This window comes from Henckelia pumila, chromosome 3 (assembly GCF_033568475.1).
Source record: "Henckelia pumila isolate YLH828 chromosome 3, ASM3356847v2, whole genome shotgun sequence".
In the NCBI taxonomy this organism is placed as follows: domain Eukaryota; kingdom Viridiplantae; phylum Streptophyta; class Magnoliopsida; order Lamiales; family Gesneriaceae; genus Henckelia; species Henckelia pumila.
Genome location: NC_133122.1, coordinates 143,432,642 through 143,449,783, shown reverse-complemented (window position 1 = coordinate 143,449,783; position 17,142 = coordinate 143,432,642). Strand labels below are relative to the sequence as shown.

The window sequence follows — 17,142 nt, the reverse complement described above, 5'->3', positions numbered from 1 at the left end:
TGATTGCACCCGTTGTACAACCCGGGCCCATTTGGCCGTTAACTGAGTCAGCACAAGATTCCGGTGAATCCGCCGGCCGGAGATTGGGTACGTGTCATATTCATTAATAATTAAGCCCACTCTGTAGGAAAGTGGGCCCACGCATTTATTTTATCTTGTTTTCTCATTTCTTGGACTATTGAGACTAAGCCCACTTGCCAGGGGCCCACGTGATTTCGAAATGAAAGCGATCCGCGGGCCCTTTCATTCACAGGTTTTGTGCTGTACAGTGGTAAATTACGTAAGTGCCCTTTCTGGCATTATTCTACTTTTCGCCTAATCAACTTCTTTTCCTTTGAAAGATTGTTATTCTTTTCACAAAACAAAAGAATGGAAGAATGGAAATGTATGTATGTATTGATTGTCGGGGGTATTAATATTTAGTTAGTAGAATGATTAATTTGTGACGCTTCTTCTATTGTATAGTTTAAAATATTAAATTTCTTGTATCGTTATCACTGTCTATTATTTTGGTAAACCGACAAATACTTATTCATATATATAAAACTTGAGCATCCTTTAATAACTATTTTTGGTGTGTCAAGATGACACCAATTTTCTTCTCTATTTTACCCCTGTTCATTGAGGGTTCTTTGCATAGCTTTCTTTTTTTTTCTTTCCTGAAGGCAAAGCGCAAAATAACATTTTGACAACTTTCATAATTTTAATTTATCTCACGTCTCTCTCACATGTTCGTTTTTTTCCCCAAACCAAAAATAAAAAAACAAATTTTATTAAAAAAATATTATAAAAGCACGCAACGCGTACTTCAGATCACTAATTTGATATTAAAGATGCTGTTGGGTGCTTCGGATAACTAGTTTAATAGTAAGGATGATAATTTCACTTGCGGTTCCATCCAAATGGGGACGAATTTGGGGATATATATCAGATATGAGTTCTTATTAATTCGATGAAAACACAAATTCCATGAAGTGCTTATGATGCACCGATAGATTGAGATCCCATTGGCCCGAACCTTTGAATTATATATTTACTTATTTTATATATATACAATAATTATATTATAATATATATGTACTATCGAGCCCGAAATTGGTATATATCACCTCGGTAATGTGGAGTCCTCAAATAAAAATTCCGGTACAGGAATAGAGATGATGACTTGGTCCTTGCGAGCACGACTACGAGAATTCTGAGATAAAAAACGAGAATTGAATCGGAGATAAGGACGGATTTTGGATTCGAGGATGGAGATATGATGAAATATTATGCCTTGATGGTGTAATCATGACGAAAATTTTTTCTAAACTTTTTCAAATTTCAGTGCTTTTATGTTAAAAAAAATCAAAGACAAACGTAAATGTGATATGGCATGTAGGAAATCAAACCACGAATCTTGCTATTGATTTGGAATCACTGTGATAATTGTGCAGAACAAAAAGGGTGATTATGATTATACTAACTGCATGTAGATGTTACTATTATATGGTTCTTATGATCATATCATATGATGAATTTTTTCAACTTCTTAGTGTCTACACATTGTTTGTTTACACAGTTGAAATACTTATTTATACTTATTACATTTGTTAATTTCAATTAATTTTTTTTTCATATTTAAATACTTTAAAAAATTTAATTTTTTTTAAAGTGGATAAAGTATATTTTAGTTTCTGATAAGTTATAAAATTTACTAAAATAGGTTTGATAAGGGTATTTTTTGGTATTTAAAAAAATTACACCAAAGATACCAAAAGTTATTAATCTAAGATCATCATAATTTATAATACAGAATAGATTAAAGATACATAATGATTTTTTTATTATTTTAAAATATTTCAATTTGGGTTCAATATGTTTTAAGAGCTCGTTTGGTATCAAAAAACAAACAAAAAAAGCATTTTTTTTAAACAAAAATACTTTTTGGTTTATAATGTATTTGAGTGGAGATTTTAGTGCTTAAAAAAATATTTTTTTAAGTTAAATTTTGAGCTTTTTCAAAAGCTCAAAATTAGAGCTTAAAAAAATGCTTTTTTAAAAAAATCACTAAAAACACCAAACGGACCCTAAATCAAGCTTAATTAGATTTCGGCTTTATGACTGAGTAACACTTACAATCCGGTAAATTTTGAACCGGTCCAATCCAGTATCATACAAGATTGGTTCTGTTTCATTAAGGGCAATCCGGAATCGGTTCAATCCTGTCCAATTAGGTTTGATAACTTAAATGTATAGATGTTGATTATATTTTTATTGTTAACATTGAAACAATATAACAAATATTAAATTCATATTTTATTTATACATTAGTTATATATAGTAGAATAAATTTCAAATGACACTAGCTATTATTATAATTCAAATGACACCATTATTAATTAAGTGAATTTGAAATTCATCATAATTAACATGAAATACTATATAAACATAAAAAATGTGTATTTGAAATTTATGTGTTACTTCTCTAAACAAAAAAAATAATTTTAAATACATCCGTAATCCATGAAGTTGAATTTGGATTTGTATTTGAATTAATGCGAACTTTGACATAAACAATAATTTAATTTCTAAATCTAATTAATGCGGACTTCTTCCACTGTTATATGATAGTATTTTGTTTTTTGATAGACTAATTTACGTTTTATTTTATTCACAAGCTAAAATATTTTAGGAGGCTTGACAATAACACACCATCAGGGTTTATTTTATTGTATCTTTTAATGACTGAAAATGAAATGCTTATATAGAGATGTCATTATCTCGATTTTATTAACGATCATAACAATTTTTACTTGACAATTTCATAAATCAATTTTGTGAGATTGATATTTGATTAGATCAAAATCATAATATATTTTTTATGTCAAAAATATTCTTTGATAATATGTTAATTTATTATCTCCGTCTCTCTCGAAGTAACGTTTAATTTACTGTACTCGGAACTATAAGTCAAGTGGATGAGATATTTGACTATTTATGATTTTAATGAGTACACTTTTAAATATATATTATATTATATTAATCACTCGGTCAACAATATTAATTAGACGCACACTTTGAGAAGAAAATAGGATTTTAAGAATACTATTCACTCAACATAATTGCTACGTACATATCTCGTGGTCCAGTTAAGGGCACCATTTGACCATTAATTATTAATTAATAATTAATATGGATCAAATAAATGATAAATAATAATTGATTACTAGTTCTGATTAGTTATACCGTAACCAAAAAAAATTGTATATAGCGAAATTTATACCAAAAATTTCGATTCGATATCATACCGTACCGAAATTTTCGGTATCGGTATCGGTATCGGTATCGGTATACGATTTACGAAATTTTGGTATTTTGATATACCGAAAAAATATTAAAAAAGTCGGTATACACGATATCGCGGTATGATACCGTGTATACGATATATTTTTTTTAAAAAAATACTTTAAAAATATTTAAAATGTCGGTATACACGGTATCATATCGATACCGTATCGAACTTCGGTATACCGAAATTTTTCGATCAGTATGGATTTATGTCATATCGAAATTTTCGGTATGATATCGATATCGAAATTTTCGATACAATATGCGGTATTCATTGAATACCGCGGTATACCGTACCGAACCACCCCTAATTATGATATATCAATCTTCAATTCATACACTCGATCTCGTGGCTGGTATCAAAATAATTTACATATTTTGCCAGTATAAAGAAAGACTTTAATTTTATAAATAAATTAAAAAGAGAAAAATTTCAATTTATTAATTTTTCAGTTTTTAAATTTTTTGCAATCCTACAGTGTGAATGAATTTACGATTTCACGTACAGTGAGTCAAGTTTGCATAGGAACAACTTCGAAATAATTGAACGGAAACTAGAGCTCGAGTACCTTTACAAAGTACAAACTACAGATTCAATACCAAAACACCATAAAATAAAGTAATAATTATTAGAAAATCTCTGTAACATCTTAAATTTCTCATTTTCCGAAATATATTTTCGAACATTTGAACATGGAAAAGATGAGGACATTAAAATCCTCAAAATATGGATATCTTGATATTTAAACATCTTTCCATGAACGAAATACATCATCTTCATTATTTATTTCCAAAATATTGAATTGTACCTATTATTTGGAGAGAATTGCAATTTACTTATAGTGGATGCAAATTTCTATATATAAAAAAAGTGAAATCATGTTGAAAGCAAAGTCATATTCTGATCAAAACTATTTTTCTAACTTCTGAATTGGTAAAAATGGCTAGTGACTGATTCAATCATTTTATAAGTAGTGATGAAACTATTGAGTCAATTGTATTGGATATGTGATGATTTGATAAGATTTTAATTTATTTTATACCTCCTTCTTGTTATTTTTTCCATATATATACTTGTCTGTCTCAGGTTATTCGGCTAGCACATTTTTTATATATATGGATAACAAATTGCATGTTTTGTGTGCTTATACAATGCCTTTTTATGTATATATACACATTACGTACTTGTATAGTTTGTTTTTGCATACATGTTATGTAGTTATACAATTCATTTTTTATTAAATAATTGTAAAAAATAAAAAAATTTAAAAAAAACAAAGAGACCACACTAACATATCAATTTGATATGGTCTCACACTCAATATAATAAAATAGATACATTTTTTCATGGGTTCAATAAAAGTATTCAACGCTTTATCAAAATCCTTCAAATTCTTGTGATAAGTCGCAAAACTATTTTAAACATAAATATTTTATCTAGAATATTATCAATGGTACATAGATATAAAATATGCATCTAAGGAGAAAATATACGAAAAAAAAAATTATTTTTCTTGTGATAAGTCGCAAAACTATATTAAACATAATTTTTTTTTTAATTATGTAATTCCCGCGTTTCTTTTTATTAATCACAATATCCAATTCCCGCAGTCACTAAAAACAGTAAATCCTAGACATAATCAGCTGAAGAAACAAAATATACGTACAATGTCTCCACAATATTCATTCAATCAATTAATTCGAATAAATAAATCTAAATATCGCAAAGAGCCTCCACCACAAGCTTCTTGGAAATACTAGCATCGCATTCTGTCACTCCAAAAATCTTCTCTTTGGCAGGAATTGTACAAGATTCCTTCCCAATACATGCCTGCGTAATCAATCCAAAAAAACCAGAACAAATTAAAGAAATCGAATATATCTATGAATATATGCACACAAATTTTGTGACCATCATTTCAAATGAATGTTGTTAATGAGAGCAGAGCACCTTTTGGACTATAGGGAGTGCATCTTTCGGGGATGTACAAGTTCCTCTCCTGGACAAACCACAACTTCCTCCTACGTCCCCAAAACTCGCGAACTTGATCTCGCGAATCGCCCTCCCGCGGCACGACAACTCCATGTCACGATTCTCATAAGCAGCACCGCACACTCTCGCCACGCTTATGGTCTTGAAGTTGACCAAAGACGGATCCCCCCCGAATTCTTCGAATAGAACGAGCTCGTTGTCGCTATCTTTCATGAACGAACGAGGCACGTGATAATATCTCTGCGTTGGTTCGCCGCAGCCAGTGCCACATTTGTACTCCCAATACGGACCCCTGTAGTCACACGGATCACTCTGGCACCACTCGTTGGTGATATAGCTCGGCCAGTATCGTCCCAGGCTGTTCCCATTGACCCAAGCCATGCCTTTCCCTAACCCGAGCAAGTCGACCACGACGGGGTCGTCGCCCGGCGGTGCCTTGAAACTCCTCTGCCAAAGACAGAAAAAAAGTTGAAAACTATACACTTAACTATCCTATAATACACAACAATTTGATAATTTATGGTATCATTAGTACCTACCTTGTACCAAGTGAACATTTGGTCAACAGGAAACTCTCCAGATTGCCACTGATCCGAACCAGATTTGGCATGAGAATCATATATTTCATGATTGAATCCGTCAATTCCAATCTTATACGACCATTCATGGCCTGTTAAATCCTTGATGATCGTCTCGTCGCCCTGCCTCGTGATGATCTCTATCGGCCCCGGTAGTCCAGTTCCTACACTATCAAATCCACCACCATAGTTCTGTTCATGAATTAATTAAATTTGTTATTGGTAATAGTAGATGATTGATAATGATCAAAAAAATACTAATCAAATTAAGTTTATTAATTTACCTGTAGTCCCATAGTAGCACTGAGCAATGTTATTTGGTTATTTCCAGTCTTCAACTTCGTCTTAACCTTCTTCTCAAATTTGTAGTTAAAAACTCCATATGATCCCGTTTGAGAACCTAATTACATAAATAGTTATATATATAATTATAATTATAATTTATATTATGTGCCAAAATTATCTCAACAAACATAACATACCAAGATATTCCCCGTTGAGATAAGCATGCAGAATATGCCCCGTGCCATTAACACTAAGGATCATATCGTCACTCCAAATGGGATCATTCTCTTCAAGATTCACACTATATTCAAAACATAATAGTAATCGAAGGCTAGAAAAAAACGAACGTAGATTTTCTAACGCGAATCTGGCTAAAAACAGCATGAGATACATATGATTCATACCTTGTCATGTACCACAAATAATCACTAACATCATTGATGGCCTTCTGGTCGACAAGTTTAGTCGCCGATATCGGACCTTTTCCAAGAACAATAGTTTCATTCATAACTTCTGACCTCCATTTCCATTCCAGTGCAGATGGTTCCTCTTCTGCCTCATTAGGCTTCTTCACCAAGACTGAAGATTGAGTAACTATCTACATTTTCAAGAAAATAGTGTAAGAAACTCGTAAAAACCGAGTTTTTAGGACGATCGATCGAAATATGATCTCATCATTCAAATCATTTGGATGTACCTTGGCAGTGTTGTAAGCTTCGGTCTTGCAATCGGGAAGTATTGTAACAGACCATGCTGGTACTATGTGATCGATCCCGTTTATTGTCATTATGGCCTCATTTGTTCTATTTGAATTGCCAAGGAAACAACTTGATGTGCCATTGAGAGTGTATATAGTTGCCTGAATTATTTCATGCATTAATTCTAATTTCATAAGATGGATTTTAATAATAATAATTAATCAAAACTTACATAGTTATAGTATCCTAAATCGGTGTTGTTCATGTCGCCGTAAGTTATAATTTTCTCGATTGAATGTAACACGTCGTGGAGGTTCTTCAAGTGTCCATATTTTGGTTCATTCAAGGTTCCTGCAAAATTATTGTTATTATTATTATTAATAGTCGAACTGTGAAATATGATTAATTGTTAATAATTATTTCCATACCATATTCGTTAATTGGTGCGTTATAATCATATGATGTGGTGATATACGGACCACCTGCTGTTCTTCCAAAGTTGGTTCCCCCATGATACTAATTGAACAAAAAATATAAATAAATTAAATCATTAAAATTTTTGGTATAATAATAATATTAATAATAAATTGGATACCAACCATATAATAGTTCTGGAAAGTTCCTCCATTTTCAAAAAATCTTGCAACGGAAAAGGCAACATCTTCAGGGGTTCTGTTGGGATTTCTGCTACCCCAACTCTTGAACCTGATTATGCTTCTAAATTATATATAAATATTATATACAATAAAATATATAAATAGTCATAATACAATTACAAACCATCCAGTCCAATTTTCTGTCCACATTTTGGGGCTGTTTGGATTATTTGGACTGAATTGATCACAGTAGAAGCCATTGCATGTGTTAATCTGTCACATGTAACAATCAACATTAATGTCAAATTAAATAAAATTACAATATACATATATAATTTAAGAACTATGTCATGTAATTACCACAGACGATGGAGCATCATCTTCTTGGCACATAATCCATGGAACACCAATGTTCAATGAATTAGCCATGCTCGCGCACCAGTTCATATATTCTTTCCCGGCATCTCCGTATGATGAAATAACATTCCCATATTCATTTTCAATCTACAAAAGTTCTCTAAAAACATGATTAGAAAAACTTTTTTTTTTTTTTTAGAAATTAAACTCGAGATCTCGTTTCATATTAATATATAGAACCCTTAATTTGAAATGATCCATGAATGAAAATAAGCAGACCTGTGCTAGAATAATGGGACCTCCTTGTGATCCAAATAGTTTCTCTTTTTTCATCATGTTCACTATCATAGTCGTGAAAGTTTGCATCTCATTCTGAAAATAAAACACTCAAAAACACTTCAAAAAAATACAAATAAAAATCGAATACGTAAAATATATTTAAGAAATGTACAAAACATGATACCTTGTAAATGGTGTTGTTCGTTCGGAGCTCAACGCCAGGCAAATTATGCAGCCAAACAGGAAATCCTCTGTTTAAAACAAACATAGCTAAATTGCATAACATATGATTTTTCACGTGCAAAAAAAAAAAAATATATTACATTTTTATTATTTCATATATTTACCCGTAGTTCCACTCTGCACAAACATATGGTCCAATACGAAGAACAGCGTAGAGGCCAGCGTCCTGAATCGTTTTGATGAACCTCACAAGATCTAAATTGCCGGAAAAATCATATTTCCGTCGTAAAGGCTCGTGCGCGTTCCAAAATACGTATGTTTCCACGGCGTCTAGGCCCCCATCCTTAGCTTTCTTGATCAAATCAGGCCACATCTATAATGATATATAAAAAAAAAAAAGTTGAATATTGAGATGAATATTGTTATGAATAATATGAGTTGTTTAAAGTGACTATTTTCATTTGAAAAAAATAAAATAAAATAAATGGAAATGACAATTGTTATGGTACCTCAACAGTGCTTCTTGGATAGTGAATGGAACCAGAAATGATGATTTTACGTTCACCATTAATGGTGATTGCTCTTCCATCGTGAGAGATATCGGCGGCGAACGTCGTCCGGGCGACGAAAATCAAGAGCAAAAAACAATGGAAGAGAGGATTGATTTTTGAGAAAATCATTTCGTTTCTTTGTTAGCCAAGAAACAGTGAGTGCAAAAGTTATATGTTAATATTCTATTTATAATATAATAATAATCTTGATTGTGTTTGTTAAGGTTATAAGTTGAAATATATCTGAATAAAGATGAGATGTGATCACTTGCGAGATTCTTGGTTTTCATTTATCCGTATTGGGAATTTAAAGATTTCTGATCATGTTTATCCATTTCGGATTTCAAATCATTAGAGATTGATTGCTATATATCTTAGATATTCTGAAAATGATTTTCATGTGGAAATTTAATTCTAATAAATGAAAATACGGGTGCATTTTCTAGGAGCATGCTTGATTTGGATGGAATTAATGTTGCGAGTTTCAATATGTCGAAATTCAAGGAACTTATTAATTTTTTCGGTTATTCCAAAGACACAAAGCGTCTACCTTTAGTAGCATTTCTTCTCTCTTTTTTCTACTAATAAATAAAATACTTTTACAGCCAATGAGCCCTTGGCCCAATGGTTAAGGGTGAGGCCTGAGACAAATTGGTCTCAAGTTCGAATTAAGTTTCTAATTTATTTACTTAGATTTAAGTAGTTTCATCGCTACTTCTACTAAATGTGTCTTTGAAAAAATGCGTAACTAATTCTTGAACAAATTTAATAAAAACAAATAATATACATTAAATTTTTTTTTTCAATGATATTGTAAGAGAAAGTAACATTCATGTATATCCCCTTGAGACATCAACATGATACATATTTACAATAAAATAATAATTTTGATATAAAAGATAATAATTTTGATGAGTTGAGTTGGGTCAAAAATTCGTCACACAAAGTTGGCACGTGAGATAATTTCACAAGAATTTTTTCTGCATTTTTAATATGTAAAAAACCAAACAAACCTATATATTTAATCAGAGAGAATATATTTCATTCTCCCACTTAAATTTACTAAGTGAGCAACTAATGTTGTAGATTGTATATTATTCTATTGGACAATGCTACATGACATACATAAAAAATTACACGTTGGTTTGCACACTTTATTTGGAGTTATAAAATTATTTCAAATGTACTTTTGAAATAGTTTTTTTTAAAATAAAGTACACGAATAATTTTTTAATTTCAAATGCAATATATAAATCAACGTGTAATCTTCCACATGCACGTAATAATATTTTCCTATTCTATTCAGGGAGACGTTATTCCATTTGCTGGAGCGCGGCTTTGTTTGGTCCTCAGCAGCATTTATAATAATAACTGAATTCACAAAGATATACATTGTCTCTCTTACATTACATGCTATGTCTAAAAGCCTAAGTAAGACAACAAATTTACATTTAATACACCCTGTTCTGGCAAAAGGGTTATCTTTTATACAAATCGCTGAATCATTATACAACAGCACCTCTAATGTCAACATGTCGACTTAAGAACTACACGAAAGTCGCTATTTGGGGCCATGGTCTCCGTCTAGACGATAAAATAAATTTAACTTCATGCATAATCATGTTGGCAAGTGTTCTTCATGGTAGGAAAGAACCCATCATAAGTTGGATAAGCAAGAACATAGCTAATATCAAACTTCAGATTGTTTAGCGATTAAATGAAGTGGCTGAATTGTTGTCATACTGTCCTCTCCATGCGTTACCACTATCGGTTCTGCTGCAAGCTTGGTTCGGGATAGGCATCTGACCAAGATCGCCATCCAAGCTCATTTGCTGCACCTCAGCAGACGATAGTATCTTTATACTTTGAACACAGCTCACAAACTCCCTGTTGTAATAAGAACCAGAGTGTGTTATAGAAAGTTGGATGTCTGAAGAAGAAAAAGTACAATCGATACTTACTCCCATGGATCATCTCCGACAAGTAATATGTCATTTTCATGGTCTACATATACAAGCTTCCACTCGGTTCTCTGTGGGTCTTCTAATAGACCTTCAATGCCAAACATGCGGGCAAGGTCATGCCTAAGCTCATCATACCCCTTGTAACGAGTGACATCCACTGTTCTCCCCACCGAGCCACGTTTTTGAACCTACAGTAGGTTTATCAACATCAATAATAATAAGCAAACAGACTCAAAACTCTGAAGAGAGAAGGGTGTCTTTGGGGGAGAACAACCTTTGCATAAGTTCGCATACGAGGAGCCTGGTTAGACCACAACCCACCATTCAGAACAGCGCTTTCATTAATTGCAACCTCGTTCGAACAACCTGGTTTAAAAGACATGTTAGGCATCCCAAACGACTGAGAATTGATTCCAGAAGACAAATCTGTATCAATGTCCCTCGGAGTGCCACTGTAGTTAGACAGTAAGTTCTGTATATCCTTCCCTGAATCATAACCCCTTGACAACAAGGCATCAGGAGCCAATCCATCAATATTACCCGTGAACGGAAGACTATTCCGTGTGTGCGACTGAACATCAGTTTCCAACCCATTTGATGGAAAATTTTGTTGTAGAATACCCGTATCCTGACAATATGACGTTGCAGTAGATGCAGCATCCAAACGATCAGTAGCAGTACCCTTGTATTTAGGCTGTTCGGTTGGTTTAGAGTTGGGGAATTCATGTTTCATCCTAATATCGATTTTGGTATGAGTTTCTTGTACCAAATTAGTGGTATGGTGAACTGTAGCATTATCTAGCAAAGTTGTCGGCCCAGTTTGATACCTGTTAAAGAAGTTTGATTGTGAAGCCTGAAAATTATTCTTCGAAGGTGATGTTGAACATGATGGAGCATCCCCCTCCACGCGGCCCCTGATATTTTCGAGAGGAGATTTATGTTGGAACTGATTGGTGGGAAACTGTGGAGATTGGACCGAAGAAGATCCTGGAAAGGTGCTCATATTTACTTTTGGAGGTAGACAAAGATTTTGGGCATGCTGGTTCTGTTGCAATTGTTGTTTTGGGGTACATTGAGCTTCCAACAACGGATTTAACGGGGACGACAACTGCTGCTGCTGCTGTTGCTGCTGTTGTAGTTTCTGTAGAAGTTGCAGTTGCATCTGCTGATCCGAAAGATTTTGTTGAGAAAACTGTTGCATTGGTGGCTTTTGTTGCTGCAACACCGGTTGTTGCAATTGCATTTGCTGCTGTTGTGGTCTCTGCAAGAGGCTAGATTGCTGCTCGACGGGTTGCAGGAAAACCATGTCCTGTGTCATTGACGTCACTGGAAATGTAGTTCTGTTAACCAATGAATCATTTTGCTGCAAATGCGCATTTCCAGTCAATATCTGTTGCTGCTGAAGCTGAGGATACACTCCAATTTGATGTGAATTTTGGTTTGATGCCTGGTCCAAAATGACACCATTCGTTACAGGAGGTAGCAGCACAGGTTGTTGTGGTAGCCGCTGCTGCTGCTGCAACTGCTGCAGTGTCTGCTGCAGGAGCTGTGGCTGAGATTGCTGCAACGGCAGCTGCTGCCTCGGTTGTGGCTGCTGAGTGTTTGTAGGAGACTGCAACATTTGCTGGACTTGTTGCTGTTGGCCAACTTGTAGATTTGGAAGATTCCCCTTACCCGGTGGAAGATTATGTGAAGCTAAAGATGGGTTTTGAAAATTCAAAAGTTTTGTGTGGTCATCGGTGCTAAGGTTACCTTGTAGAACAGATGAATTGGGAAATAAGCCCGACTGATTACTGGATAATTGATTATTCTGTTGCATGCTCATCCATTGAACTAGACTAAGGCCGGGAAATATCGAGCTTGACGCATCTTTTATGCCAAAATCATCTGCAAGCCAGGGCATGCCTCGCTTGAAAATATTCTCCATATCGAGGTCATCGTCTGATTCAATCACTCGTGTCAGAGGAAAAAATTAATATACAATGCGATAACTTTATTTGTTACATATGTAGTTTCTACCTGGAAAACTTGGATGTTTGGGGAACTTCGGTCTGAAAAAGGGAGGCGGGCAAATGTAGAAAGGAGTAACAACAGGTTCAACTTCCCATATAGAAACTCGACTAGGGCGTTCTCCAGCAGTTGATTCATCCCATCCAACCTAGCGTAAGGGATTGTTAACAACATAAAATTTTAAACAAAATTTTCACCTCGAGAAAGAAGAAATTAAATCCTGTAAAAACAGCTTGCAATCTGCTGAAATGGAAACTAATGACATACAGCACATATTTGAGGAATGGGAAATACTACCTGGAGATTACGCCACTGCGAATTTTTCCAGCGCACAGAATCTAAATCGCTTATACCAGTAACTGTACCCATGTATCGACGAACTCCTGACTCCTCAGTCTCAAACATCATCCTAAATCTCATACCCGGGGAAACTTGCGCGTACATTGCTTTATTGTACTTGGCTAATGGAATCACAAACTCTGAAGGGCTAGCCCTGTCAATCTCGAATAAACATGTCATGAGAATTTTGAAAAGTAGATTCTAAAGTATAATAATGTAACATATCAATTCAATATTCAGTACCTTGGATTATAGAATATAGTGAATGGACTATTATTTGCAGCAGCATGAGCGGCAGCAGCTAGAATACCAATGTGCATGCTATCGCTAGATATAACAGACGAGGAAAGTGCCGGCTGCTGCCTAGTAGCTCGCCGAATACCAAGGAGAAGCTGTGACTTTTCGTCCCTAAGTTGTCATTTAGAAATCTTGATTATGGAAGGGATAATATTTTGTTACAAGTTGTTTAAAATATTTATATACCTTATGAAAAGAACAGCATCACCAGCTATAAGTCTTTTTGAGCTCACAAACACACTCCAACCTGTTGTCAACAGGTGTCTTTTCGGTTGACCTGATACCAACCATTAATAGTCTGTCTGAACATTTGTCTGAGCTTTTATCGATGCCAAAGTAAAACTAAATGGAAAACACATAAAGATCTCTAAGACAGAACACCTCGATAAATATGTCTGAACGTCCATGTTTGGTCGTGCAAATCTCTAGCTGACAGCTCCTGTGCAGGAGGTTGCATTGAGAAATCCTACAAAACAACATTTTCATTAGAAAAAGAATGCGGCAAAATCTACTCACTGTATATTGAACTTTACATAACAAGTGCCAATATATAATAGCACATACAAGGGGTGGAAAGATCTTCTCAGCTGCCCGACGAGGAACAGAAAACCCACCGTGAGTGCTTGTGTCACTTGCTGTCAGATTTTTGCAGAAAAACTCGGCAGGTTGCCTGTTGTGCTTAAGCCCGATATCAGATACAAGTAATGCTTCCTGGTCATACTGTAAGATAAACAAGTTCAAACTTTTCTCAGACTGATAATTTCATCATATAGCAATGAGGGTGAAACTTGAACGAGTTCTTAAAATTGTACGGTAAAACCATTCAGCAAGTTAGGTCGATCAATTTTGTAAAACAAAAACTAAGACTCGTGCGCCAGGAACATACTATATAACGTAATGATGCTCCACAAAATATTATTGAAAATAAACATGATAAAATAGGCAACAAACCTTATTCACAGGTTGAAGAGTCATCTGTGCATAGACCTCATCAGTTTCAGCATCAGCCTGTTGACACATATATATCATCAAATAAACAAATAAGGTGCTATCATTTCCCATATCAAGCATGCACACAGAAACAAAGGTTATCTGTTCAGGGATAAAGCAAAAATTGTAAGAATTTTTGTGAAAGATGTATAAAAAATCAAATCATACATGTAAGGTGACATTGTGAAGCATGCAAATCAATTTGGGAGGAAGATTAGGATAACTTGGGATGCCATCTGTCTCTTTCTGCATCGATGCTGCCACCTGTTGCGGCAAAGAATTACTTCCATGGGAAACTAAATTGCATAAAATGTCATTGAATTTCAATAAGTGGAGATATGAAACATACTTGTTCGCTATGACCTTGAGGAAAATAGATCACGAGGCTTCCAACAGGAGGCAAAGCAACCAATGGACCGGCACATGCATGCCACAACTCTGAATTGATCATCTTTTTATCCCCTGTTTTGATTAAAAAAGATACAATGAAACATAAAACAGAGACATGTCGAAGACTTTGGTCAAAATATCTTCTGTGTGTTTATTTATTTGGTTTTTTTTTTACCTTGGACCAAACCTAGAATGTAAAAGTTTTTTATTAAACTTTGTGAGCTTCAATTCGTAAAGGGATCAAGTGTTTTCAAGTAGGAAAACTAGTCATCTGGTTCCATTTTTTTTTCAAGGGGGGAAAAAGAAAACCAATTTAGCTACAGTCATCTCTCAAAGTTACAGCCTAAAAGGAGTATACATAAAACAGTAAACCACCAGAATGCACTAGCAATAAAAAAGTTCATCGTCTCTGATGTCTGGCTAGCCTGTTCAAGTTGCCCTTCAGTCCAAAGATTATACGCAGCACCACACATGAAAATGTTCTTAACCCCAAAATTCCAAATCCCAGTTGGGAGCCAATTCGTAAAATAAAATATTAACAAGAAATTATACTGAATGGACCTAATTCGCTTTCACCAGAAAAAATTATAGAAAGAAATACAGAAAAGCCTCATCTTTTTATCTTTCTGATCGCAACGATCATTAAAGTAGGGGCAACTAACTTAATAATACTGCTAGGATAATCCAAGTGCTTTATCTTTATGTGACTGAAAATCAGCCAAGAAGATGACTCCAAAGTTATGCGACAACAAAAATCATACAATTTCAGTCTTTAAATCTCCATCCAGTTCCAAGGCGAAGCACACGAAACTTTTTCTACCAAACATAGAGAAACTAAGACTATTGATCCACAAGTAATTATGGCAAAGTCTGATAAAGTTAAAATTCGATCTTAATGCATGATTTGCTAGTTTATGAACCAAAAAGTTCTTAAACTTTCCTTTCATACGATTAAAGAATTTGCAAACTCCAAGAAATTAAAATCTTCAGCTTTTCAGCATAAAAGTGAGGGTAAGCACAAAACGGGAAAATGTTAGGGTCAAACAAAAAAGAAGAAAAAGAAAAGAAAAAAGAAAGAAAGAGATGCATTGAGCCAATGCATACGAAGAACATACCTTCAGCAGAATTTGCCACAAATCCACCCGAAGGAATCTTCATTGCCAAAATTCTGATCTTTAATCTGCAGAATTCAACTCTTTTCACCCAAAATTTCTTCTTTCCTCAGTGCCACATCCACCAACTTTTGCTTCAATGGGATAATAATGTCGTTTTCGAATTTGAACAACTCAAGCCGGCTAATTCAAAGAGTCTAAACTTTCAAGCAAATGATTTCGTCTCAAACAACCAAAACTACACAAACATCGCCTTTTCTCATTAGTGCAAAATCAATCTCCAAACCCAACAAAAATTAAATTAAACTGGACAGATATATTTCAAAGATCGCCAGAAAACCCAGTATAACTTCTCCTTTCTCCTTCACATTCAGATTCAAGGCAGTGCCTGTATTTTCTTGATTCCGGCAAAAACACAAAATTTACACCACTGAAACTGGAAGCTAAAGGGACCAAAAGTGTAGACAATCAGAAACGACTATCCATTCCTCAAACCTTCCAAAAAAGAGCGAGCCCATTAAACATTGAAGGTCACTGTACAGTCTCAGGTCCCAAAAATTCTTGAAACTGATAGTCCTGAAAAAACTTGCTATAAATGGAAAACCTAACCCACATGGGTCGAAAGAGGCGATGAACGAAATCCAGGCACGGCGGAGCAGTAGGGAACAAGACAGCGCGAAGGGCTAAGCAATCTCAAATCTCGCCGGAAAATCAGAAGCCCATGAAAGTAGAGCTTCTCCAAGAAAAAAAAAGTGTACAAAATGGAAACTCCCCTGAAGAAGTTTTAGTATTTCTTTATATCATAAAGACATACTCCAGTTGTAATCGATCACACTTAATTATTCAACAAAAGATTTAAAAAATGCACTTATATCATAGATCTTTCATATATTATTATATGGTTCTTTGTCCAGAATATGGATTACTGTATGTTTTGGTATTTTTTATTTTAGAGTAGGCCGACATAAGGCTTGAGCCAATTGTCAAGGGTTAAAAAATTTCAGAAATTACATTGCGTGTTGACTCTTTCATGACATTTCTCTCATACTATATAAGCTAAGATGAATATAGCTAAGATGAATTCATTTTTCTCGTCACGGTATGATTTACTTGATAATCGTTGTTTGTAAATTACTACGTTAGCTCAGAGGTTTATCTCATAGATATCAATAGTGTGGTGCAAATGATAC

The 17,142-nt window shown here is 34.3% G+C and overlaps 2 protein-coding genes across 3 annotated transcripts; both read right to left on the bottom strand.

The window, feature by feature from the left end:
* Positions 1-4,866: 4,866 nt before the first annotated feature.
* On the bottom strand, positions 4,867-9,022 carry LOC140891272 (beta-galactosidase 15-like). Its single transcript, XM_073299686.1, has 16 exons — positions 8,809-9,022; positions 8,464-8,672; positions 8,301-8,367; positions 8,117-8,209; positions 7,841-7,984; positions 7,665-7,753; positions 7,484-7,589; positions 7,313-7,400; positions 7,117-7,235; positions 6,884-7,045; positions 6,591-6,784; positions 6,384-6,487; positions 6,186-6,301; positions 5,863-6,093; positions 5,282-5,770; positions 4,867-5,161 (listed from the first exon to the last, which is right to left on the bottom strand). Exons 1-16 carry the CDS (start codon positions 8,977-8,979, stop codon positions 5,045-5,047), a joined length of 2,499 nt encoding a protein of 832 aa, XP_073155787.1. The 5' UTR covers positions 8,980-9,022; the 3' UTR covers positions 4,867-5,044.
* Positions 9,023-10,166: 1,144 nt separating this feature from the next.
* On the bottom strand, positions 10,167-16,894 carry LOC140891271 (auxin response factor 19-like). Of its 2 annotated transcripts, XM_073299683.1 has the most exons (13): positions 15,956-16,894; positions 14,800-14,912; positions 14,619-14,714; positions 14,412-14,468; positions 14,025-14,180; positions 13,842-13,926; positions 13,647-13,737; positions 13,407-13,571; positions 13,122-13,317; positions 12,834-12,972; positions 11,089-12,755; positions 10,812-11,002; positions 10,167-10,737 (listed from the first exon to the last, which is right to left on the bottom strand). In XM_073299683.1, the coding sequence occupies exons 1-13, from the start codon at positions 15,996-15,998 to the stop codon at positions 10,557-10,559; spliced, it is 3,180 nt and encodes a 1,059-aa protein (XP_073155784.1). In that variant the 5' UTR covers positions 15,999-16,894; the 3' UTR covers positions 10,167-10,556. The 2 variants fall into 2 exon arrangements, with proteins under 2 accessions (XP_073155784.1, XP_073155785.1); XM_073299684.1 differs by lacking the exons at positions 14,412-14,468; positions 14,619-14,714; positions 14,800-14,912; positions 15,956-16,894 and having other exon boundaries at positions 14,075-14,180.
* Between the last annotated feature and the right edge of the window lie 248 nt (positions 16,895-17,142).